Source organism: Megalobrama amblycephala, linkage group LG16, assembly GCF_018812025.1.
Source record: "Megalobrama amblycephala isolate DHTTF-2021 linkage group LG16, ASM1881202v1, whole genome shotgun sequence".
NCBI lineage: Eukaryota > Metazoa > Chordata > Actinopteri > Cypriniformes > Xenocyprididae > Megalobrama > Megalobrama amblycephala.
The window spans coordinates 37576717-37601622 of record NC_063059.1 but is presented as its reverse complement, the minus strand read 5'-3'; the positions used below and the strand labels follow the sequence as shown (position 1 = coordinate 37601622).

General features: G+C 38.4%; 6 protein-coding genes across 12 annotated transcripts in view; 5 read left to right on the top strand and 1 right to left on the bottom strand.

Annotated features, from left to right (window-relative positions):
* LOC125248560 (NACHT, LRR and PYD domains-containing protein 12-like) overlaps nt 1-24906 on the bottom strand; it is a 1264817-nt gene that overhangs the window by 1103896 nt on the left and 136015 nt on the right. The gene's annotated exons all lie outside the window — the stretch shown is intronic.
* LOC125248702 (claudin-8-like) lies at nt 1344-3168 on the top strand. The gene has a single exon (XM_048160822.1). The coding sequence runs from the start codon at nt 1849-1851 to the stop codon at nt 2521-2523; it is 675 nt and encodes a 224-aa protein (XP_048016779.1). The 5' UTR covers nt 1344-1848; the 3' UTR covers nt 2524-3168.
* Nucleotides 5321-6703, top strand: cldn8.2 (claudin 8.2). Its single transcript, XM_048160793.1, has one exon. It carries the CDS (start codon nt 5398-5400, stop codon nt 6277-6279), a length of 882 nt encoding a protein of 293 aa, XP_048016750.1. The 5' UTR covers nt 5321-5397; the 3' UTR covers nt 6280-6703.
* Nucleotides 8515-10174, top strand: cldn8.1 (claudin 8.1). Its single transcript, XM_048160800.1, has one exon. The coding sequence runs from the start codon at nt 8631-8633 to the stop codon at nt 9495-9497; it is 867 nt and encodes a 288-aa protein (XP_048016757.1). The 5' UTR covers nt 8515-8630; the 3' UTR covers nt 9498-10174.
* cldn8.3 (claudin 8.3) lies at nt 11307-15432 on the top strand. The gene is made up of 2 exons (XM_048160762.1): nt 11307-11913; nt 13804-15432. Exon 2 carries the CDS (start codon nt 13838-13840, stop codon nt 14864-14866), a length of 1029 nt encoding a protein of 342 aa, XP_048016719.1. The 5' UTR covers nt 11307-11913; nt 13804-13837; the 3' UTR covers nt 14867-15432.
* grik1b (glutamate receptor, ionotropic, kainate 1b) overlaps nt 18314-24906 on the top strand; it is a 49103-nt gene continuing 42510 nt past the window's right edge. The window contains exons 1-2 of one of the 7 annotated variants that reach the window (XM_048160559.1): nt 18316-18770; nt 18860-18951. In XM_048160559.1, coding sequence (XP_048016516.1) covers nt 18736-18770; nt 18860-18951 — 127 coding nt within the window. In that variant the 5' untranslated portion in view covers nt 18316-18735. Of the gene's footprint in view, nt 18952-24906 lie in introns of all 7 variants that reach the window. The other 6 variants (XM_048160553.1, XM_048160554.1, XM_048160557.1 and 3 more) reach the window with 6 other exon arrangements.

The following is a 24906-nucleotide window of genomic DNA, read 5'->3' as shown; positions in this document are numbered from 1 at the left end:
CAGATTATCTGATTGTCTGAACCTGCAATATTTCAAATGATGTCGGCACCGATGGCCTTATGGGCAGTGTACCGACATGTAGCATCAGTGCGCTTCGGGCGACCCGAGTTCGAGTCCCGGCTTGTGGTCCTTTCCCAATCCCGTCCCCCTCTCTCTCCCACTTCGCTTCCTCTCTGATCACTGTCCTATCATATTAAAGGCAAAATCGCCAAAAAAAAAAATTTAACAAAAAAAAAATTCAAATGATAATCAAAACATAGATCAAGTACAACAACACCCCCAAAGCTTTACAGTCCTGTACCTCTTCCTGGGTTGACCTTTCTTTCAGTAACGTTAGGTATATGCTGTTTAATGTTTAATGATCACTTTTTTTTCCTTTTCTTTTTACGTGCATAATCAATGCTTTATTCGCTTGTTTCTGCTTCTTATTCGCCTGTGTTTTGATCTGGAGATTCTGTCAGAGTTGCCAAGTTTGCATAACAGAACCTACCAATCGCAGCCAAAACTAACTCAATCGTGATCCGGGAGGGGGTTCCCTGGTAAAAATGACCCCTCTCGTTTCCGGAAGGGTAAAAATCACGTTCTGGAGGGTAACAATTTAGTTCCGGCAACAGTGTAAAAGTAGCCCAATTCTGTAGGAAAACCGCAGACTTGGCGTACTCTTTCAGAAGATGCATAATAGCGCCCCCTACCGTATAACAGTAAAAACACGGATTTTGCTAGTTTTGGCGTGACGCAGTTATCATTTTCACGTCCTGCGCCACATTGTTTAAATAGCAAATGCATTTGTGCCCATGGGCGTGCTGGTCTGAAAGCGAGGTGTGTTCAGGTGCATTGTTGGCGTGTTGCTATTTTGAGGCAACTAAAATAGACTGCCATTGACCAACAAAAACCTAAAGTCTAAAGTCAATGGCGCAATATTTGTTTTGTCAATTAAAGAGCATGTTAGTAATATGCGGCTATATGCAGGTGCTCAACACGCGTACATTCTGCTTATTACACACACAGGGATGCCCTGCAGCACACAAACATGCCAAATATTAAAAATAAAAGGATTACAATGTAAAAGATTATTATTGTGTGCATAAAGATAAAAATGCTTTTGTGCACGAGGTTAAATCCGTTTCCTCACTAGAGAAGCATTCTGTTTTTCCGCTTGCAAATTCCGCCATGGCGTGAGCTCAACTGGCTTTCAAAGGGAATGGGAGATGAGACTCTGATTGGTTTATTGCACGTTATGCCCACAACACACCCATTACTCATTAAGAGAATATGGACAACCCTTTTAGACCATGCACCGGGTGCGCCGACCACTTTTCCCATCCTTATTTTTATGCCTTATTTGAAATGGTTTTAAATCATATTGCATAGTGCTATGGCCCAATGCACTGTAAAAAATGATTGAGAGTACATTTTATTCTAAAAAGAAAATACTATTTCAGTCTTTCGACTTCAAAATTTCACTTTTAATTCAATGTCTTACTTGCTGTTTCTTTGTAATTAATTGTGAAATTTACTAGCAATTTCTGAGTGAAAATGTTCTACATTCCGAATTCTCCAATGTGGTTGAGAACCACTGCTTTAGCTCATGTTGGCCTTCACTATGGAGCCGGTTATGTGTTTAACCAGTAGAGCAGTTACTGCTGTTGCAACAGATGCATGAAGTCACAGACTTCCATTAAAAACAAAACCAAGTCCATCTGTCATCAGCTAACAGAAACCAGTGTTACCGCATAGCACGGATGGACCAAACCCCTCCTACATCATTCCTGTCAGCTAACCCTTATACATTTGATCAAACCCTGGCGTTTCACATCATTTCTGCTCACAACCGACGCCGCTGCAGTCATGAGGGCTAAACTGGAGATCCTGGCCCTGGTGCTGGGCGCCATCGGTCTGGTAGGCACCATCGCAGTGACCGCGCTGCCCATGTGGAAGGTCACAGCATTTATCGGGCCCAACCTCATCGTCATGGAGGCGCAGTGGGAGGGGTTATGGATGGCGTGCATACGGCAGGCGGACATCAGAATGCAGTGCAAGGTCTACGACTCGCTGCTCATCCTGCCGGGAGACATCCAGGCGGCCCGCGGGCTCATGTGCGTCTCCATAGTGCTCGCCGTTCTAGCCGTCCTGGTGTCCGTCTGCGGGATGAGGGGCATAGACTGCTATCAAGACGACAGCAGGGGTAAGAATGTGATCCTGCTGGTGGGAGGCTGCCTGTTTGTCGCCGCCGGCCTCGCCACTCTCATTCCCGTCTCCTGGTCAACTCATACCATCATCCGAGACTTTTACAACCCCCTTGTGCTGGAGTCACAAAAGCGGGAGATCGGACAGGCGCTGTATGTGGGCTTCGCTACATTCTTGGTCCTCCTGATTGCTGGGGTGATACTGCTGTGCCGTTACGCCCCCCGTGAGAGGAAGGACGAGGAGGACGGGCCGTATGTCCCAGTGGAAAAGGACAAAATGAGCATGTTGGAACGGACACCCTCTTCTAACTCTTACTGGAAGAGTCAGTACGTCTGACTGAGATAAATGACTTCATTCAGTCCAGTTGTTTATTTATGTATTTAATCTTTTATTTTTATTTCTTTCAAGTCTTGCATGTGTCTTTGTTCTTTGTTCCTGTCTTGACCAGATGAATCTTGGAAAATCTCAGTGTGTTGAATTCTGGTTAATTAGATTAAATGTTACTCACTAACTAACTAAATGCAAGTGATTGTATATTATATTTTAATACATTTATTACATTGAATTGATTTATTGTAGTTCTGTTCTTGTAAGGAAAAACTGAAACTAACTTGTGCATCCACTAACATATGATTTTCCTATAGCTATTTTTAAACTAAATCATTCAATTATGAAATGAGACTAAACAAGCTGTCATGGTAATCATCAAAAACTCATTATTTGCACAAAAAAGTTTGTTTTTGCTTTTTATGATCAAATATTACATTAATTACATGTATAAATAAATATTATACTATAAAATATTATAGTAATTGATTTTTTGTAGTTCTGTCCTTGTAAGGAAACACTGAAATTAACTTAATCCACAAACATATGATTTACCCACTTTTAAACTTTTATATCAGAATTATTCAGTTATGAATGAGACTGAACTAGCTGTCATGGTGATCATTATACACACACACACACACACACACACACACACACATATATATATATATATATATATATATTTGTGTGTGTGTGTGTTTATTTTTATTATCAATTATTTTATATTATAAATATTTATTATCTATTATTTATACTTAAATACTGTACTATTAAATGTAATAATTGTACTATTGTAATTGTAAGATTGTATTGTAATATTAAATATGTTAGTTAAAATTAAGTGATATTAAAGGATCATTTAAACACAAAATTTGATTTTGTGATTCTCAGAGAAAACTCATTGCTCAGAACTTTGTCTCAGATGTTGCTCAAAGTTCTATTGGAGGGATAAAAGTCAAAACAAATAAGACAATAAACATACAGTAAGACAGTCTAGAGCTGCCTGTAAATGAATGTGGAGCAGCTCAGATCATTTTCCCGTGAAATAATTTGATGAGAAATACTTGAGTTAATAATAAAATCTTTGACTTTTGATTGCAGAGTCTTTTCCTCAGGAGAAACATCTGAGAAGTTGAAGATTTCAGCAAAAGTCGCTCTCCATTTAATGTCTTTGCTGTGTAAGAGAAATTATTGGGATATTAAATAGATCTTATTTTTGGAATTGTCTTTCCTTTAGGTTTGATGCATGATTCTTTCATTTTGGCATGCTGTGCTTTTAAATACAATCAATTGCATTAATCAGATTCACTCCACCCGGCTGTGTAAAGAAAGTAGACAGGATGAAAAAACATGCTGAAAAAAACTGGCATGCCGTCTACATGAGATTTTGATCTGACATGTTTAGATATTTTAGCAACACCGACAAGCATTTATTTACTGTAAGTGAAACTAAATGTAAACCACACTGACACTGGACTGCTGATAGATGGATTAGATCTACAGATGGGAGACTGTGTGTGTGTGTGTTTTGACACCTAGCCCTCTCAGGTTCCACCCTCCATCACTTGTTTAACAGCCGTTCTATTTGTGTTTCTTACCTGGAAACGCTGTGTACCTGTAACACACCTGACCTCGCACTGAGATACAGCAGCTGAAGAAAACAGCACAAGCTCAGGGGCTTCATGGGAAATTTAAGTTCAGGAACCTCTTGAAAAAATAAGTCAGAGATCTCCATATGAACTAAAACATTTCTCGGTAAATTCTTCCAAAAGTTTAAACATGATCTGAGCTGCTGTCATTTTATTGCTCTGTACTCTTAATGGATGTAAACTATTGACTCCTTTGTTTTTGTTTTTCCTAAGGATTTTTAAGAAATGTAAATGAAATATTAAGGAAACACAATTCTATTCTCCTGAGCTATAAATAAGAGCAATACAATTTTATACATATATGTTATATTGCATGAAGTAATTTTTAATATTTTGTATATAATTTTTAAATAAATTGTATAAAGTTATTTTTCATATTATTTTTTCTTACACCTACAGTGGGGAATCCATTTTTGGAATCCATTCATTTAATTGGCTGAGCTGGATAATAATAATAATAATTATTATTATTATTATTATTATTTGTTTATGTATTTATTTTTATCGAATTATATTGTTTTTATTTTGGTTTTGTTAATAATAATAATTATTATTGTTATAGTTGTTGTTATATGAGCAATAAAGTTGTATATATCCTTATGAAATGTCAAAACGGTCATATTTGAACTAACTTTAATATATTTTCTTACACAGTGGAAAAATTGAGTACATTTATGTTTATTTTTTTATTTATATTGTATTAATTTATATTATTAGTAGTAGTATGCTACTGTATTTTGTTAACTTGAACATTAAAATTGTTTTATATTTATTATTTTTTATATTATTAATATATTTTATATATTATAATATTATATTATACATTTTTATGCTATTTATATATTTATATTACTATTATTATCATTTATTTATTTATTTTATAACTTGAAAATTACCTTGAAATCTTCCATTTAATTAGATTTAATAAATTTTAACTACACTCATACAAGCTATTTTGTGTTTGCATTCTAAATAGAATGTTCATTTTTAGAAGCCACCTAATGGTAGAATTTGAGAATAGAAGTCATTTGTTGGAACATTTCAAGTATCACTAGTTTCCTTCGAGGTGAATATCAGATGTTCTAGGAGCAGATGAACCAGTCTGATCACATAACATCATTAACATTTTTTTCTTGGCTGTAAATACGTGTCATCTGGATCTTCCGGTCTCATTTGAGAAACACCACAGTGAAGGAGAGCTGCGTTCTGTGTCTGATTCTTCTCGACCGTCATGTCTTACACGGCCGGGTCTTATATGGCCAAGTCCTATGCGGACAAATCCTACGGGGGCAGTGTGTACACGGGCTATCCGGATGAGAAGTCGGCGAAGGATATGTATGAGGAGCAGCTCAAGAACGAGAAGAGGAAGAGACGGGAATCCATGTGCTGTGAGGTGTGGGCGCTGGTCATAGGCTTTCTCGGACTGATCGGCGTCGCCGCCGTCACGGGCCTCCCGATGTGGAAGGTGACGGCGTTCATCGGGGAGAACATCATCGTGATGGAGACGCGTTGGGAGGGCTTGTGGATGAACTGCTTCCGGCAAGCCAACATCCGTATGCAGTGCAAAGTCTATGATTCTTTGCTGTTTCTTCCGGCCGACCTCCAGGCTGCCAGGGGTCTCATGTGCACCTCCGTCGCTTTGTCTGCTTTCGCCTGCATCGTGTCAGCTGTAGGAATGCGCTGTACCCGCCTTGTGGACTCCCGTCCCAAGACCAAGCACATTGTTTTGGTGAGTGGAGGGTGTTTGTTCCTGGCTGGATGCTTGACCACCATCATCCCTGTGTCGTGGACAGCTCACGTGATCATCCAGGACTTCTACAACCCCTTGTTGATCGACGCCCAACGCAGAGAGCTCGGGGAGGCCCTCTATATCGGATGGGTCTCTTCGGCTTTGCTTTTCAGCGCCGGGGTGATTCTGCTCTGTCGACATGCACCACGGACACAGGACAAAGTGGACATGGCTGCTGTGATGTATCGTACCGGATCGGCTCCATATAACTACTCCTACAGGCCTGGATATGGATACCAGCCTGCATATGGATACCAACCCTCATATAACTATCAACCAGCCTATTCTCCCGTCCCGACGGTCTATAACCCGCAAAGAGTCTGAAACACACAGTGAGTGCTGCACTTTACCACGAAAATCTCCCATAGAGACTCTGGTGCAGAAAGAACTTGAATTGGGAACGATCTGCATTAACATTCAGAAGAAAACAGGACTGACGGAGCCTCTTTGTTGATTACATACGGCTGTATATGTGATGCTTGATTTTGAATGCATTTCCTTCTTGCCTATATTGTAAAAGACTGTTCGTAATTTACATTTGTACAAAAATAAGATGAAATGTGCTAAATTTAAAAACAGCATCGTGGGATATTTCCACACAGCATTTAAATGATTTAATGTTGACTCTTTTTTTTCACTTTGTACATTTTTAAAGCACTAGTTTGACTTTAATTGTATTGTATTGTAAAAAGATAAAAAAATAAATGAGTAAAAAGAACAGTGGATATACTAGTTCCTGGTATGTAGTCTCAAAACATCCCCTTCCTGGATTTGACTGCATGATTTTGCTGTTTTTTTCAGCTGAGTTTTGGCGACGCTGGTCGAACCAGTTGAGGTGGTTTTCCAGTGTTTGTTTCTCTTGTGATGTCAGAGGAAATGTTCCACAACCTCAAAATGTCACACCCCTAATGCAAATTTACCAGCAGACATGAACGACACTGAATTTGTGTTTGTGTAACGAAAAGAGATGTGCAAGTGATCTAAAATGCAATTGGAAAAAACAGCTGATGCATCAAAACCATAGTATGATCTAAACTCTCTTCTGGACTTGCTGATGAAAAGTAAATGGTCACAGTTACTGTCAGCCATCTTGTAGAGAACAGAAGCTTGATTTTTTTTTTACATTGTCTGAAGAAAATGTGAGTGGTGCTTGACCATACAAAGGTTGCTATAAAGCTGCTAAGGTGTTCTGAGTGCTATCTTTGCATAGAAATCCTGGGTGGTTGCACATAACAACATGCTAAAAAAAAAAAAAAAAAAAAAAAACAGCATCAAATGCTTGCTAAGGTGTTCTGTTTGTTTTTAGTATGTTCATTTGCCCTAGAAAACCCTAGCAACCCCATAGAAACATGCTAAACCCCCTCAGAACACGTTAGCAGATGCATAGCTACATGATAAAAAATGCTCAGTATCAAATGGAATTGCAACCATACAAAGGTTGCTAGGGTGTTGCTATGCAGCTGCTAAAGTGTTCTCAGCAGTTGAGACCCTAGAAATCCCACATGCTAAAACACCCTAGCAGCTGCTTAGTTACTTGTGCTGGGTGGTTGCCCCAGAAAACCATAACCTCTTTAGCAGTTGCATAGCAACACCCTGGAAACAGCAAAGTAAAATTCTAAAAACCACTCAGAACCCCTTAGCAGTTGCATAGCAACACCCGATCAACCACATTGTAACATTCTAAAACCCACTCAGAATCCATTAGCAGCTGCATAGAAACACCCAAGCAACCACATAGTAACATTCTAAAAACCACTCAGAACACCTTATCAGCTGCATAGCAACACCCTGGAAACAGCATAACATTCTAAAAAAAAAAACACACACACAAAAAAAAACACTCAGAACCCCTAAGCAGCTGGAAAGCAACAACCAAGAAACCACATCGTAACATTCTAAAAACCACTAAGAACATCTTTAGCAGCTGCATAGCAACTCCCTAGAAACAGCATAGTAACATTCTAAAAGCCACTCAGAACCCTGTAGCAGCTGCATGGCAACACCTGATCAACCACATAGTAACATGTTAAACTTCTTGACTGTACAAAGGTTGCTAGGGTATGCAGCTGCTAAAGTGTTCTGAGTGGTTCTTAGCATGTTGCTATGTGGTTTTTCTCAGTTGTTCCCGCAGAATACCCTAGCAACCGCATATCAACATGCAAAAAAACACTCAGCATCAAATGGAATTGCAAAAATAATGAAATTCCTTTTTGATACCTCAAATGGTGCAAAAATGACATGCATCACCTTTCACTAAAAGCAAAACATCAGTGTTAAGCCATCAGCTGACTTCACAGATGTTTTTGAACATTTCAGACAGCAGTTTAATGAGGCACAACACCAATGGCGTTAAACATTGACAGCAGTCAAGAGCTGTTGTGTGTTTGCTTGTATCTGGCTGTTCAGTAATCCCTGCCAGAAAACATAGCCTACTGATCAAACATCAACACGGCTACGTGCTCCTCCTCCCCCCCGAGCGGCACAAAACCAGATACAAACACTCATGGGGGGATTCGATTTCATAGCAACCAGCCTCAGCATTCCCTCCCTCCCTTGAGCAAGAGGGCGGAGACTGGGAACAGGCGAGCACCTGTGAGCTCCCATTCCAGCAGGATGCAAAACCTCACAGTTGAAACCTGTCCTTGCTGTTCTGTGGCACGCAGGCTTCTGGAGTCATGGCGAGCGGTGCTCTGGAGATTGTGGGAATGTGCGTGACACTGGTCGGGCTCATCGGGGCGGCGGCCAGCACCGGGATGCCAATGTGGCGGGTGACGGCGTTCATCGGGGAGAACATTATCGTGATGGAGACCCGCTACGAGGGCTTGTGGATGAACTGCTTCCGTCAGGCCAACATTCGGATGCAGTGTAAGGTGTATGACTCCCTGCTGGCGCTGTCCCCGGACCTCCAGGCCGCACGGGGGCTCATGTGTTGCTCCGTGGCACTGACCGGTCTGGGTTTACTGATCGCAATTGTCGGGATGAGGTGCACGGCGTGCATTCAAGATAACGACCGTGCCAAACGTATGATTTTGATCATCTCCGGTTGCATGATCCTAATGGGCTGCTTCTGCTGCCTCATTCCCGTCTCCTGGACCGCACATGCCATCATCCAGGATTTCTACAACCCCTTACTCATCGACGCCCAGCGCAGGGAACTCGGGGAGGCGTTGTACATCGGTTGGGTGTCATCAGCCTTCCTGTTCGCCGGAGGTTGCATATTCACCTGCTGCAGCGGACCCCTGGACAAGGGCCCAGACCCAAGGTACATGTACTCCAGGAATGCACCCTATGTGGCCTATCAGCCGCAACCGGTGACCTTCCACCCGCAAGCGCGGTCGGAATACAGCCATCCGTCCGGACCACCATCATTCATTCAGACGTCGTACCAACCGTCCAGACAGCAGTCATTCGTTCAGCCCTCCAGACAGCAGTCATTCGTTCAGCCCTCCAGACAGCAGTCATTCGTTCAGCCCTCCAGGCAGCAGCCGTTCATACACCCGTCCCGACACCCGTCCGCCCGCAGCGCCGTGGCTTATCTCTGAAATCCACAGGCTTGTGTATTTGAGTTTCTGTCTGTTTGTGTGTGTTAGAGAGAGATGGAAAGAATGGACATCTAAACAAAGGTTTTTAAAAAAGAAAAAAAGAATAAAAGTGTGACATTTAAATGGTTTTAAATGTAACAAAGTTAGTGGTACATTTCATTTTTTCCAGATTCATTCTTGGGAATGATAGAATTTAAATACTGTTTCTTCTGTGGCTTTTTAAATATATAAGAACAGATGAGTGACAGGAAGGACAGACTTCAAATCAAATATATATGAACTTTTGAAAAAACTAACATTTAAATAGTTTTAAATGTAAAAAAGTTGCTTGTACATTTCATTTTTTTTCCACCCCATTTCATTCTTTGCTGTTTTTGCTTACATTTGAATGTCAATTCTACTTGTTGAATGTCAATTCTGCTTCTTGTTTTTTAAACTATGTAAGTAGGAGGACTTTGAGAACTGTGACTTGAGATAAAGATGAAGAATTGTTTTTAGTTTTTTATTGTTTCATATGATTGTTCATACCTCAGGGCATTGTAAAGCGTGTCACTTGAGCTATTACTACAAAGCTGTCTAAAACAGAAACAAGGAAAAAGTGTTTAATATTCATATATTTTTGTAAATATCAAAGCACAAATCAGTGATTTTAATCAATAAACAAGTTAAATCTTTTAGTATAAGATATCTGCTTTCAATTTCCATATCTTTCTGTATTTACATGTCATTTTAAACGGTAGCGTTCTGGTTTCTCTTGTGTATTTACTCAGTAATAGTTCTTAGAAGAAATCTGTTCATCTCTATGCTTGGGAGGATGTGTTTTCTCAAAAAGTCACGGGGTCTGAGTTACAGGCAGGTGCTCAATTCGGTGGTTTAGTTCAGCTCAGTGCATTCAGATCTTTATGCCCTGCGGCTTCAGATAAACAGAAAGCCGCTGTGAAACGTAAGACGCTATTGTCTTGAGCGTCTCTGTGTAGACTAGACACACCCAGAGCGAGTGAGTTACACAAGAGCTACAGGTGTTAGTACAGTATAGTAGTGTTACAACAGAACCAGGAAACGGATCAGAACTATCCTGGAGAATGCAATCCCAGAATGCATAGTGATGAGCTCATTGAAGAAAGAAACACCCAAATGGTGGATAAATTGATTATAAATGTTGCATTTGATTCAATACCAAAAAATAATTTTAAAACATTGTTCAGTCTAATTTAAAATTATTTTTCCAAATATGCACACTGTATTTTTATGATTATCAGGGTATTGCATTATTATTATGCTAACTGCAGTACACTATTTCAGTGCTGTGAAGACAAAAGTTACTGCCTAGAGTGTTCTTAAATACATATTTAATTTAGGATGCTTCCTTAGAAGTTTGCTCGCTAAGTAGGCAGTATACAGCAAGACAGAGCCTGTATGTACTGTGTTGGCCTCATAGTTCAGGCTGCTAATGCAAAAGATGTGGGTCACCACCAGGGAGAATTGACCTTGACTAGACAATAACAAAAGTCATTGTGCCTGTGTGTCACAAAAGATGGTCTACAACTGGTTCTTTCGATAAAATGTACATTGATGCATGATAAATGACAATAAAAATAGATAACATTGTCAAAACTCTAAGCTGCTAGTCTGTCACTGACTATCCACCTTGTTTTTAATGTTAATGCGGCGCGAAAATTTGTCACGTGGTTCCAGTTATTTTTGCCGTGCAAAACAGCCCGTTAATACTGCTTGATATTATAAACTCGTATTTCTTATATTATTTTAATTTTTTAGCCTATCGTAATCACAAACACACTTGTTTGTAGCCCAAATATTTTTTTTTAGCGTTTTCTGCACTTTGTTGTTTATCAAGTTCTCTAGTCTACCTATAGCGGCTTATGATTCGGAAGTCTCGCACATTAACAGAAAATAGCTTACTTCTGCATTGGTGCCAAATAAGGCGGATAAAAGAAATTCGTTTCAGCTTCCAAAGCCCTACTTAAACAGCCCTGACTGAACTAACTTACCTGTAATCAGATTGGCGCAGCTGCTCCCTCTAGTGATGAAGTATGAGAATGCTATAACTCTTTCTTAGTCAAGGTCATCTGTTCATGTGAGAATGTTTATGTGAGAGAGGCCTTGTTGACATCCTATGACCACCGGATAGTAAACACACCATCAGCATCTCTACATACCCTCATCCTCCTGAACCAATCAGAAGACACTACTGCCACTTTCCCATAACAAAGACAGTTAAGTTTTTCATAATTTCTTACACATAATAGCACACTCTTCTATGAGGACACTGACTGCCCTATTTGATCTAGGAACAACATTTACATTTCTAACACACCTGTGTTTTGTGTTTAACACAGCGTCTCTGGATTTGGACACTAAATCACTGCCCAACAGGATTATCCTTGTTCAGAACAGGGTGAGTGGATTCATTCATTTGTTGAGGATAGTTTGAGTCATTTGAGGAGACATTCATTCAGGACATGTTCTTTTGTTGAAAACAACAACAGCTAGACAGAGAACAACAGAAATGAACAGAAGAATTAAACATTTGCTTCAAAACAGAATTGAGCATAATTTTATGAAATTGAAAGCATGCATGTTATGGCACATTCTGTTCAATAGTTTGGGGTTTATAAAATCTTTTTTTTGCTCTTATGCTCACCAAGGCTGCATTTATTTGATCAAAAATACAGTAAAAACAGTAATATTGTGAAATATTAAAAACTTTTTTTTCTATTTGAATATACTGTATGTTAAAGGGTTAATTCTATCATTAATTAGTACTCACACTCATGTCATTCCACACCCGTAAGACCTTCATTCATCTTCAGAACACAAATTAAGATATTTTTCATAAATGGCTCAGTGAGGCCTGCATAGCCAGCAAGACAATTTCAATTCCCAGAAAGCTACTAAAACATATTTTAGACAGTTCATATGACTACAGTGGTTCAACCTTAATGTTATAAAGTGACGAGAATATTTTTTGTGCGCCCAAAATAAAAAAAGAAAAAGAAAAAGGACTTTATTCAACAATATCTAGTGATGGGCGGTTTCAAAACACTGCTTCATGAAGCTTCGAAGCTTTACAAATCTTTTGTTTCGAATCAGTGGTTCGGAGCGTGTATCAAACTGCCAAAATCACGCCCCCCAGTGGTGAACCATTGAAATTTCGAAACACTTATGACATAACAAAGCCTCCTATACTGAAATCATGTGATTTTTTTTTGATTCAAAATCACAACACTAGATATTGTTGAATAAAGTCGTTATTTTGTTTTTTTGATGCATAAAAAGTATTCTCGTCACTTTGTCATATTAAAGGGTTAGTTCACCCAAAAATGAAAATTCTGTCATTTTTTACTCATGCCGTTCCACACCTGTAAGACCTTCGTTTATCTTCGGAACACAAATTAAGATGTTTGTTGAAATCCGATGGCTCCGTGAGGCCTCCATAGGGAGCAATGACATTAATGGACTAAGGACAAAGATCCATTAATGTACTAAAAACATATTTAAATCAGTTCATGTGAGTACAGTGGTTCAATATTAATATTATAAAGCGATGAGAATATTTTTGGTGTGCCAAAAAACCAAAATAATGACTTATTTAGTGATGGCTGATTTCAAAACACTGATTCAGGAAGCTTCAGAGCATAATGAATCAGCGTGTTGAATCATGGTTCGGATTGAGCGTCAAACTGCCAAACGCCTGAAATCATGTGACTTTGGCGCTCCGAACATCAGATTCGATACACTGATTCATTTATGCTCCTAAGCTTCCTGAAGCAGTGTTTTGAAATCGGCCATCACTAAATAAGTCGTTATTTTGTTTTTTTGTTTTTTGGTGCACCAAAAATATTCTCGTCGCTTTATAATATTAATATTGAACCACTGTACTCACATGAACTGATTTAAATATGTTTTTAGTACATTAATGGATCTTGAGAGAGGAAATGTCATTGCTGTTACATGAACTGTTTTAATCTTAAATATGTTTTAGCAGCTTTCTGGGCATTGAAATTGTCTTGCTGGCAATAGAGGCCTCACTGAGCCATCGGATTTCATCAAAAAATATCTTAATTTGTGTTCTGAAGATGAACGAAGGTCTAACGGGTGTGGAACGACATGAGGGTGAGTAATTAATGACAGAAATTTAATTTTTGGGTGAACTAACCCTTTAAAATTAGTTTTATTCCTGTGATTTTCAGCATCATTACTCCAGTCTTCAGTGTCACAATGATCCTTCAGAAATCATTCTAATATGCAAGAATGAAACCAATTATATTTGTTTCTATACTTTTAGGAAAACGAATGAAAAGCGTGACAGGAGGAGGTCAATGATGGTTCAGGGCAAATGTGAACTCATCGCTCTGTGTCTGGGAATCATCGGTCTGATCGGGACGGTGGCCGTCACGGGCCTTCCCATGTGGAAAGTGACAGCGTTCATAGGGGAGAATATCATCGTGATGGAGACACGCTGGGAGGGTCTGTGGATGTCGTGCTTCAGGCAGGCCAACATCCACATGCAGTGCAAAGTCTACGACTCTCTGCTGTTCCTCCCGCCGGACCTGCAGGCGGCCCGAGGCTTGACGTGTAGCGCTCTGGCACTGTCTGCGCTCGGGCTGCTCGTGTCTCTTTTTGGCCTCCGTTGCACGTCGTGTCTTAAGGATCAACCGCGCGTCAAAAGCATGATTGCGATTGCCGTGGGGGCGATGCAGATCTTAGCATCAGTTTGCGTTATCATCCCAGTCTCTTGGACGGCTCACACTATCATTAGAGACTTCTACAACCCTCTACTGCTGGACGCGCAGCGCAGGGAACTGGGAGAGGCGCTGTATATCGGTTGGTTAACTAGTGCTTTTCTTTTGGCGTCTGGAGTTATATTTCTCTGTCGCCGTGTTGGTCCAGGCACATTTAATGCTCATCGACCAGTTAATAAACCCGCTTTAAACCGCTTCCAGCCCTTTAACTCTATAAGACACCAGCCTTTGCTTCAGAACAATCGCCTCTCCATTCAGCAGCCTTCGCCGTCTGCGTTCAGCTACGCCATTACGCCTTCTAGTGGTCAACGTTCACCCTTCAATGTGCAACCGCCGACCACAGGGTCTTTAGTGTACATCATGCCACCTCAGAACCCGAGTTATTACGGCCCAAATGTGATTCAAGGCCAGTATGTATCCAGAAACACTCAGTACCCCAGTCAGCTTTCCACACCCTTCAAAGGAAGCAATGGTAGTGATCCTTACGCATCCTTCACCTCCAGATCCACGTTTTATCCTGTGCAGCAGAACCCGCTCTTCGTAGGGTACAACTACTCCAGGGTGCAGTCGTGCAGCTCAAACAGTAGCTGTGGATTGCGTATCTAAGGATTTTTGATGTACTCACCACTTATTTTTAAATAATATTTTTTTAAATCCATAATTCCAGTAGATTCAAACTAGGTCAAGTCAGCATGAAACGGAAGTTGCAATTGTCTTCTCTTGGCTATTGTGACATTTATGCAAGTGAAATGGCTTCTCGAACAAGAACAAATGTAGGGCGGGACTTGAATTTGTCTGTGGGGAATTGATTGGATGGTTGTGGTTTGCTATTGGTCAATCTCATTTGAGTGACAGTTTTTCCCGCCTTTGCGCCAGTAAGCACATCATCAGAGAAGAGAAGTCACTGTGAGAGGAGAGGGAAGTTATTTTCTTTAAAGATTACGAGGCACATGAATAGATAAATTATTATATATATATTTATTCTATATATTCAATATTCTATAAAAAAAACAAAATTCAATTTTTGTTTCATGGTGACTTTAAAAAAAATTAAATAAAATAATTAAAAAATCTAAATCCCATAATTCCAGAAGTTTCAAAAACTGCATATTTTTCTGTTTTCATCTTTAAGTAGTTAATTTACATTACTTTTTTAGTCATTCAGGATTAAGTTTTTATTATTATTTTCACAAATAGCAAATTCTTAGCAATTTCTATCCAATAAAATTTTTTTATGACTAGACAAAATTATATAGTTTAAAAATATGACTTTTTTTAAACATTTTATTAATTTCCATGACTTTTCCAGATTTAAATATCACATTTTTAAAATTCCCTCATATCCAGGTTTTCCGAAATCATGAGAACTCTGGTTCTTAATCTTAAATACAAATGGCAGCTGTTGAGGGAACAAATTGAACAACAGCTTACATCTGGATTTTTAGCTGTTTTAGTTATTTTAATCTGGTTTTGTCTTATTTTAAGCTATTTTGTGCCCTGTTTGGATGTGTGCTGAGGCCACTGCTTTAAGGGCTGTGTAATATCAATATCATATAATCTCACATTAAACATTACATCAGTTTAATTTTGTAGGCAATATTACAAAAAAACGTTATTCATTTTGACAGAGAAACTAAGAGCAAGAGTGATATGCAATGCATGCAACACATAAAACAAAAAAATTTAGTTTTATTAAAAGGGATAAAACTAAAGGGAAATGGATTCGACATCACAGCTGAGAATACAGAAGTGTTTCAGACTGTCATGGCATTATTTTCCTGCAGCTCCAGAGTTTCAACTCTTTGTCCCATGAGATCTAATGACAGAATGCAGAATACAGAGGGTCCTGCACCAGATGAGCAACTGTCATTGAATGTGGATGCTAACGGATAGAGAACTCCGGGTAAAACTCTCAATGGATGCACGTAAAGTTGTGAACTCAAAGCTGTGACTGAATCCAGCCCCCATAAACAACCTTTGTTTCACATTGAGAGGCATGTGGCCAGCAAACACTGAATCAGCATACAGCACATCAAACCGGTTTTAGCCCTGTGGGATAATATTTGCTGGCAGTTAAGACGCGGTGTGTTATTCTCTAAATAAACAGCTGTGAGTTTGTCCTGGAGCTGAGAATATGACAATATTTGAAGACATAGTCATGTGAATATGCCATGGTTCTCTCTTTTCAGCTGACAGGGGACTAATATAGTTTACTGTATGCAATTTTTGTATTGCCACTTGTTAATTTTTAAATTATTATAAGCAAATCTCTGCTGTTTCTATCACATAATCTGTCTCAGTTCAACTATCTTAAGTGTAATGGTTTGATATTGATTTTTTAAAACTTTTTTTTAATGTTATTATGATGATTAACCAGTAGATGGCCTTACTGAGCATTTACTGTAGTTTTCACTCTTACAACTTACAAGTCTATCTTATTGGGGATTTCATCTTTTTTTTGTAAATTGTAAGATGTATTGCAAACATTTTACAGAGATTTCTTCTCACTGTTATACTATTAGACTTAGTCTAGTGTGTTGTCAAAGTTAACACCTCTAGTGTAAAACATCCTGTAAAAATGCATTAACCAGCGCCATGCTTTATCTGGCTTTGTTTACAGGGGCTGAACTGTAGACTATCCTCCCTCTCTAAATGATCTGTGATCCAGATCCTGTCTCTGTAATCCCTCTAATGCCGTATAAACCCACTGTCACAAAGACCTAAATGATACGGGTTGCAATCACCTCTTAAACTAGATCCAGAGCGTTGGAATCACTTCCAAAACTTTTTTTTCCAACTGATGAGCGATAAAAACATTGACAGTCAATCAGAATCCACCATGTTTTAAAGAACTCGAGCATTTAAAGCAGCACACGACATATAATCTCAGAGACGTCTATTTGATGTGCATGTTTACATCTGGAAGACATATTTTTTAGAGTGTTTGCTCATCTGCAATACGTCTATAGGACGTTTCCTGTCAGATGTCAAAGAGATGTTTAGAAAATGTCTTTAAGATTTTTATGATTTAGAATGTTTGTAAAACTGTCATCTTAAAGACATCTATCAGATGTTTGTAAACTGCTTTTTAGATGAAGTGATCCTTAACAGACATCTTGCAGATGTACATGTGCTATCTGAGCGCAGCATGTCGTAATAACCGTAATTTCAAGATGACCATGTGACGTTCTACAGAGGGTATGAATTGACGTCACTTTCCCACCGGTATCATGACAAATCAGGTCCTCCCTTGAAATCAGGTCTCCCCAAACTGACAGTTAATGATATCCTAAGTATAGACGAATGAGTACATTGCTTATATAATGCGTACAAAAACACAGTGCATAATAAAACCAATTGAACATAATTTCTTAGACTTGATGAACGGTTAATTAATAATTAATCTAAAAATAAGTATATTAAGTGAATAATTGAACATCATTAATTAGTCGAAAACTACTAAAAACACTAATTTGCTGCCATTTCAGTAGTTGGCGATGTCACTTTGTAAAGAAACATGCACCTATAGACTGAACACGTAAAACGCATGCGCGTGACATCACCGTTTTTACAAATTCGCGGGTTTTTTTTTCAGTTTGCATGGAGATGATAACTGTATCACTTTCAAAAACTTGCACTTTGAATCCCTTTTTCAAAAGTTCAGGTCCCAAAAAACACTGTTGTCGTGTTTGAGTTGAAAATGGTGTTGTGTAAATGGTGGTTGGTAAAATAGCTAGTTTTCGATTCAGACTTGTTCTATAAAAACAAAAACGGTTGAGTGAAGATTCAATGACTCACCCGTAACACACAAAAGATGCTGAATTCAGAATAGCACACTACCGTAATTGCACTTCCATATTTTTATTTAGCACAAATAGTAAGAGTAGTATGCTATTCCGAAATAAACCACTGACAAATCCGATCGAAACTTTTTAACTGAACTTGTTTAAGATTTGAATCATTGGAATGAATCGAATCTCTACCACTAGCCTACTTCACACACAAACTTCTCACAGCTGCCTAGTTCTGACCTGGTCATTTTAGTTGAATTTTTATATAATGCGAGTGGTTTTTTTATATATTAAAAGTGGGTTACACTGCTGTTGAATAAGGTGTCTTCGCGTTTGGTGAAATCACAGACAGCGAGTGACAGATAAACCGGTATTTAATCTGCTGGCAGATGTGCGTTTCCATCAGAGCGCCGGCACAAGATTTAATCATTTCCTCGGTGTACCAAAGAGCAAAGACGTTGTCGAGGTCGACTGTTGCCAGATTTGAAGTTAATCTTCACAACGGATCCATGTTTGCGGATCAGAGAGTCGACTTTGCCCTCAATTGAGCCCGCGCGCACGGACTGGGAGTCGTTCTCCGCGCGCTCGGTCCCTGTCAGCAGCACCACTATGTCCTGAACGCACCGCGGGAGGGATGCTCATTCACGGTGACTTATTCTGGAAAGTGATGCCCAGTTAGCACCTATGGATGTGAGGATGGGTGATTCCCACCAGTACGAGTGAGTGGAAATATGCTGCTCGGATGGAAATTACACCTGTATGGATACAAAAAGAAGAAGGATATGGATGTTGAATGTTCCTCCTGCAGGTGCACCATGCTGAAGGGGACAGGTGTGAGCTTCATCCTGCTGTGTCTGATGGCAGAGGTCAGTCTCAGCGCGCAGCAGGTCTTGAGAATCGGTGAGTATGAAAGCCCTTCATTAATAACAGCTAATGTGCTTTAATATGTAGAATTAACATTTCTGTACCATGATTTTTGTTGTTTGTTTTGCCTTTTTCAGTCTCCAAAACGTACTTGGACACTTAAAGTGTTTTAAATTCTGAATGTCATTGCAAACTAGAACTTCTGTAGGTCTTAATTCGTGTGCCTCATGCATAAAATACTCACTATGTGATAAAAGTGGTCGATTTATCCCTATATTTTGAAAATATTTTGACACTTAAGTCACTTAAAAATGTTTGTAAGTCATTTCTGTTAGATTAAAATATCAAACAAAGTGGCTTTTATTTTCAAGAAATATAGCACAAGCACACTTAACAAGCAGAATATTTCACAAAAATACAATTTTCTACTTTCTACTTAAAAGCTCATGTTTAATTCAGTGTGTTACTTGTTTCTTTGCAACTATTTGTAAAATAGACATTTTTGAGTGAAAATTGATGTGAAGTAAATCCTACACCATATTTTTTCAGTGTATTTTTGATAAAAACAATGGATATAGTGACATCTGTGTGTGCTTTTGAGGAGAACTGACTTCATATATCCACCGATGGTGATGATGATCTATCCATTCAGTCATATCTGACTCTCGGTGACATTATGCACAAGCATTTTCTATGCTATCCTGTCGAGCACTGCTTCTTTCAACTGTTTAATGTTCATATCCGTTTTAATAGTGTCGAGCCAGCGAGATTCTTCGTTCTCCCCTTCTTCTGATTCCACTGACCATTCCCAACATTACTGACTTCTCTAGAGAGAGTTTGCTCGTATCATGACCACAACAAGTCAATCTAAGTCTAGTTATTTCAGCTCAACATCCCTGATTTTATGTGATCAGTACTTCTTTATTTGTTTTCTTGGCTATCCATGGTATTTGTAACAGTTTCTGCCAACATTTTAAATGCATCAATTTTCCTTCCATCTGCCTTTATTGATGTCCAACTCTCACACACATACTGCACAACATCGTGGGAAAGATGATGATGGTTCTGACTAATCTGCTTTTGGCATAGTTTGACTGATATCTTTGCTCTTCCAGATCTTATACATCCTCTAAAACTCATCAAAACACCAGCTGATTGAAAGTCATTGAGCAACAATGACTGTAGATGCAATTTGATTTGATATTTTGTTATCAAATGCAATGACATTCAGACATTTTTCTTGTTGAAAACTTCAAAGCCTGGTGTAACTTAGTTAACTTTTGGTCATCACATATGATTACGAAGGATTTTTCTTATTAGAAAGTTATTTTTTAGCAATCTTGAGGTGATAAATGTTAATCATGGAAATTGCATAAGAGGTAGAGTGTTGTTTTGTATAGTACAACTAAATCTGTCTATTTGGAATCTAATGCAGCAAAATTAGAATGTGTTAAAAGGGTTCCTTGATGATTTGACTTTTTTAACTTTAGTTAGTGTGTAATGTTGCTGTTTGAGCATAAACAACATCTGCAAAGTTCCGACGCTCAAAGTTCAATGCAAAGAGAGATATTTTCTTATACAGAAATTGCTTTTTAAGGACTACAACGAGCTTCTTCCCGGGTTAGTGACATCACTAACCCTAAAATTTACATAAACCCCGCCCCCGAGAACACACAACAAAAGGGTCGAGGACATGTTGGGCTGCTTTAGAGAAGAGGAAGAGTTGTTGTAGAGTGTTGTTGTCATGCCGTCATTTTACGCCGGACTGCTTCACAAACGAGAGTCAATTCAATGCTGGATTTGCACAAAAGATTAACAGGACGGCACACGCTAGTCGATGAGTTGAATCAGCTCCACAGCAACTACATAAATTCATCCACTAACCATTCAGAAATGTCCAGTTTCATTCTAAAAGTTGTAACTTCTTCCTGAGTCTCTCCATCAGTGTCGACTCCGGTTTGAATAATGTAAGGCTGAACATCGTTACTGACAATCCGCATGGCTGCGTGAGATTCTCCAGCTTTGTTGTTGTTGAGAAACCGAAGTGTGAGCTGTTAAAGCTCCGCCCTCTTCTGGAAAGGGGGCAGGGAGCAGCAGCTCATTTGCATTTAAAGGGACACACACCCAAATAGGGGCAAATTTAACAAGCTCTAATAAATGATCTGTGGGGTATTTTGAGCTGAAACTTCACAGACACTTTCTATGAACACCAGAGACTTATAATACATCTTGTAAAAGGGGCATTATAGGTCCTCTTCAAGTCTCATGATCACACTGGCACTTTTTTCTAGAATTTTCGATTAGGACAATTTGAACATATCCTATCTAGATAACAGATAGGATATGTTCTCAAACTGAGTCATTATTTTGTGTACCTCTTTGAATTGTGCGTGTATGAGATGATGCTTCCAGCTGCAGTATTTTCATTGAACATTTCAGTCCATTCCATCTAATCCTGATTTGTCAATCCTGATGTCTTATGAGAGAAAGAGAGAGAGAGGGCAGGGGTCTGGACAGATAATACTGAAATGCAAGTTAATTCACTATCTAACAGCTTCTTATGATCCGTTGTTGTATTTATTGACCAGTAACATTGAGGTTTCTGATATAATGCAGTCCAGTGTATGAATGTCGTAAGTTTGGTATAATAATTAATGTAAAGCAGGGGTTCTCAACTCTGGCCTTCCAGATCCACTTTCTCCAAATCTAATCAAAGCTAATCAAGAGCTGTGTTCGAAATCGCCCCTTTATTCTCTATTCCCTACATTAGTCCACTAATATAGTTAGCTTGAAGAAGTGAATGAAAACGAGTGAGTGAATTTGGAGTGTGCCGGAAAGGCTTGCTGTTTTAATAATCATTTGAAATTAGCAAACTGCCAGCTCCAATAGTAATAAAACGATTTATCTTCAACTCTGTCATGTATAAACCTTAATTAAACAATTTAATAATCATTTAAAAAGGAATTTATACCTGTATGATATTACACTGTACCCACATTGGACCAGCGGTTTGGAAAATTCAGCTGCGTGCGCCATCTTCTGGTCACATGCGGGAATTCATTCAATGAGCAACTCTTACAGTGCATTATGGATATTCTCTAACTGTTGAGCGTACATTGGTTGTACACTCGTTATTATGGTGCATTGTGGGATTGAATGAGTGCACTCAATATCGTCAACTATGGTTTCAGACACCTCTACAAATGGCTGTCTGCTCAAATAGAGCTCTATTTAAGGGTATAGGGGGCCATTTCAGACACAGTCAAGGTTCAGGATTACTAGAAAGCTAAAGTCAGGTGAGTTTCATCAGGGTAGGGGTGAAACTCTGCAAGACAGTTGACCTCGAGGGCCAGAGTTGAGAACCCCTGCTGTAAAGATTGTGTGATATTGTTCACAGCATAGTGTGGTTGTTAACTAGTTAAATAACAATTGAGATTTATGGATTGGTTTGTACCAGAGGTGGCTGATAATGTTTCTTTGGAGCCTTTAATAATGTTCTTTGTGCGTTTAATCCACCGCTATAATTTCTCCTGGTCTGAGGTCGAATCTAATCTTTTTTTTCTCTGCAAACCTTTAATCTGCTCCATATGGTTGGTGTTTCAATTAGTCCTCTCAGCTTTTGCTGGGTTAGAAGTAATACTGGAAAATCGTCCCTGTTAAGCATGTTAAACAAGCTGGGCTAATCTGCTTTCTGCTCAGAGACCCTCGGAGTGGGCAGTGACTCCCGGATATCCAGAAAAACTGTGCCAAAACACTGCGAGAATGACCTGAGGCTCAGCAGCAAATATATAATTGATTGAGTAAGATAGATTATTAACAATTTGATTATGAGAGGCTATCTACATTTATTTACACACAATTACATTTATGCATTTAGCAAATGCTTTTATCCAAAACGACTTTACAAAAGAGGATGTGAAAAGTTGGATTTTTATTCCTTAGTTAGAATCATTAACAGTTTATTCAAACAGACTAGAAACAGTTTTAGAAACTAGAAAAGTAGGGTGAATCTGTCCATAAATAATTCTCATAATTTTTTTTTTAATTATTCTCATTATTGTAATACAGTAATTGCTGTAAAACAGCATTCATTTTTTTCAACAGCAATTTAATTTCAACAGCAACAATTCTTTACAATTGAATAATTTTATATTGAAATATTTTATATTAGTAATATATTTTATATTTTCAGTACATTTTGGAAAGCATCATGTTTATGATCAGATGAATTAGAAGCTGTGATTTAATTCAGATGCGTTAGACTCTTAATTTCTCTGTTTACTGTGTATTTTTAATAAGAGCAAGAGTATAAACCTAAAAACACTGCATCTTATTGGCCAGTTCTAGAGATAAGGGAGCCCGAACAGAGACATCTCAGTCTCACACACATCAAACACACTCTCTCACACACAAACACCCCCTGGCTGTGATCCAGTGATGTGGGATAGTGGGATGTTGAATGAATGGAGGGAAGAACTGCATCTTTGTCCTCTGATCCTTTAGCTGTTGGCTCTTTTCGCTGTGAGGTCCGTATCTGAAACACTCACGTCCACAACTCTCACAGCAACAGCTCTGAATCACTTCTGACTGGCACAGTCTCAGGATTATATGACACAGATTTGAGGAAGATCAAAATGGCTTTCACCAAAATTCAGAATTCTAGGCCATTTGATTCAAAAGTTAAAACCTACACTAAATGTTTGGAATAATTAAGATTTGTTTTATGTTTGAAAAGAAGTCTCTTCTGCTCAGCAATGCTGCATTTATTTGATCAAAAATACAGTAAAAATACTGTATTTTGTGTATATACTGTGAAATAGTATTACAATTAAAAAAAAACTGTTTTCTATTGTTATATGTGTTAAAATTTAATTTATTCCTGTGATTTAAAGCTGAATTTTCAGAAAATCGTAATAAAATTTCACTATGCCACTGCTTACATAAATGCAGACTTGATGAGACTTCTTTCAAAAACATTTAAAAATCTTAACGACTCCAAACTTTTTACCAGTAGTGTATTTTGAACTGTAGGTGGCGCTTATGGGTTTGAAGGACTGGTATTGCCATCAGGAGTGTTCAGATCTTGCCTGCAGTGGCAGTCTTTGCAATTTGGAGGCCTGTTTCAAAGAAACAGTCAAAAAAAAACAAACATTGGATGCAATGCTACTGCAATTTATCTCTGTTATATTTACCATATTATCTCATATTTCGTTCTTATTAGTCTATTTATAAACACATTATATATATTTAACCAGAACTATTGTTACAATCAAGACCGAAAACAAAAACAGCATTCAATCTTCATCCCTCAGTCCCTCAGCTAAAATGAAATGATACTACAGTAGTTGGCGGCAAATCATAGTTTAACGAGTTAGTCATTGAATCATTCAGTTAAACGATTCGTTCAAAACGGCTGATTCATTCAGGCACAAAGCAGAAGTGACTGAGTGAGTCGTTGAGTCATTTATTTGTCATTTATTAAATTGATTTGTTCAAAAATGCAGATTAATTCAGTAATGAAAATTGAAACTGTTTTGACGTGCAATGGCTCTACTGTTTGGAACTATTTTTGTTGGCAAAATAGAGGAAAAACAGACAATATTGAGTCTTAAAAGTAAGTCACCTAAAAGCCTATTAACTTATTGTTTATTGAATTGTTATATAAAATCAACATCACATTTGCAAATGTGCCTATATTCGGGAAAACAGCACTTTTCCTTGTGTGATTTTGATTATAAATATTAAAACCAAGAACTTATACAAACCCAATTCCAAAAAAAAAGTTGGGACACTGTACAAATTGTGAATAAAAAAGGAATGCAATGATTTACAAATCTCATAAACTTATATTTTATTCACAATAGAATATAGATAACATATCAACTGTTGAAAGTGAGACATTTTGAAATGTCATGCCAAATATTGGCTCATTTTGGATTTCATGAGAGCTACACATTTCAAAAAAGTTGGGACAGGTAGCAATAAGAGGCC

Excerpts from the sequence above, each read along its gene's own strand:
- LOC125248702 (XM_048160822.1), top strand. The coding sequence starts at position 1,849 with ATGAGGGCTAAACTGGAGATCCTGGCCCTGGTGCTGGGCGCCATCGGT.
- cldn8.2 (XM_048160793.1), top strand. The coding sequence starts at position 5,398 with ATGTCTTACACGGCCGGGTCTTATATGGCCAAGTCCTATGCGGACAAA.
- cldn8.1 (XM_048160800.1), top strand. The coding sequence starts at position 8,631 with ATGGCGAGCGGTGCTCTGGAGATTGTGGGAATGTGCGTGACACTGGTC.
- cldn8.3 (XM_048160762.1), top strand. The coding sequence starts at position 13,838 with ATGATGGTTCAGGGCAAATGTGAACTCATCGCTCTGTGTCTGGGAATC.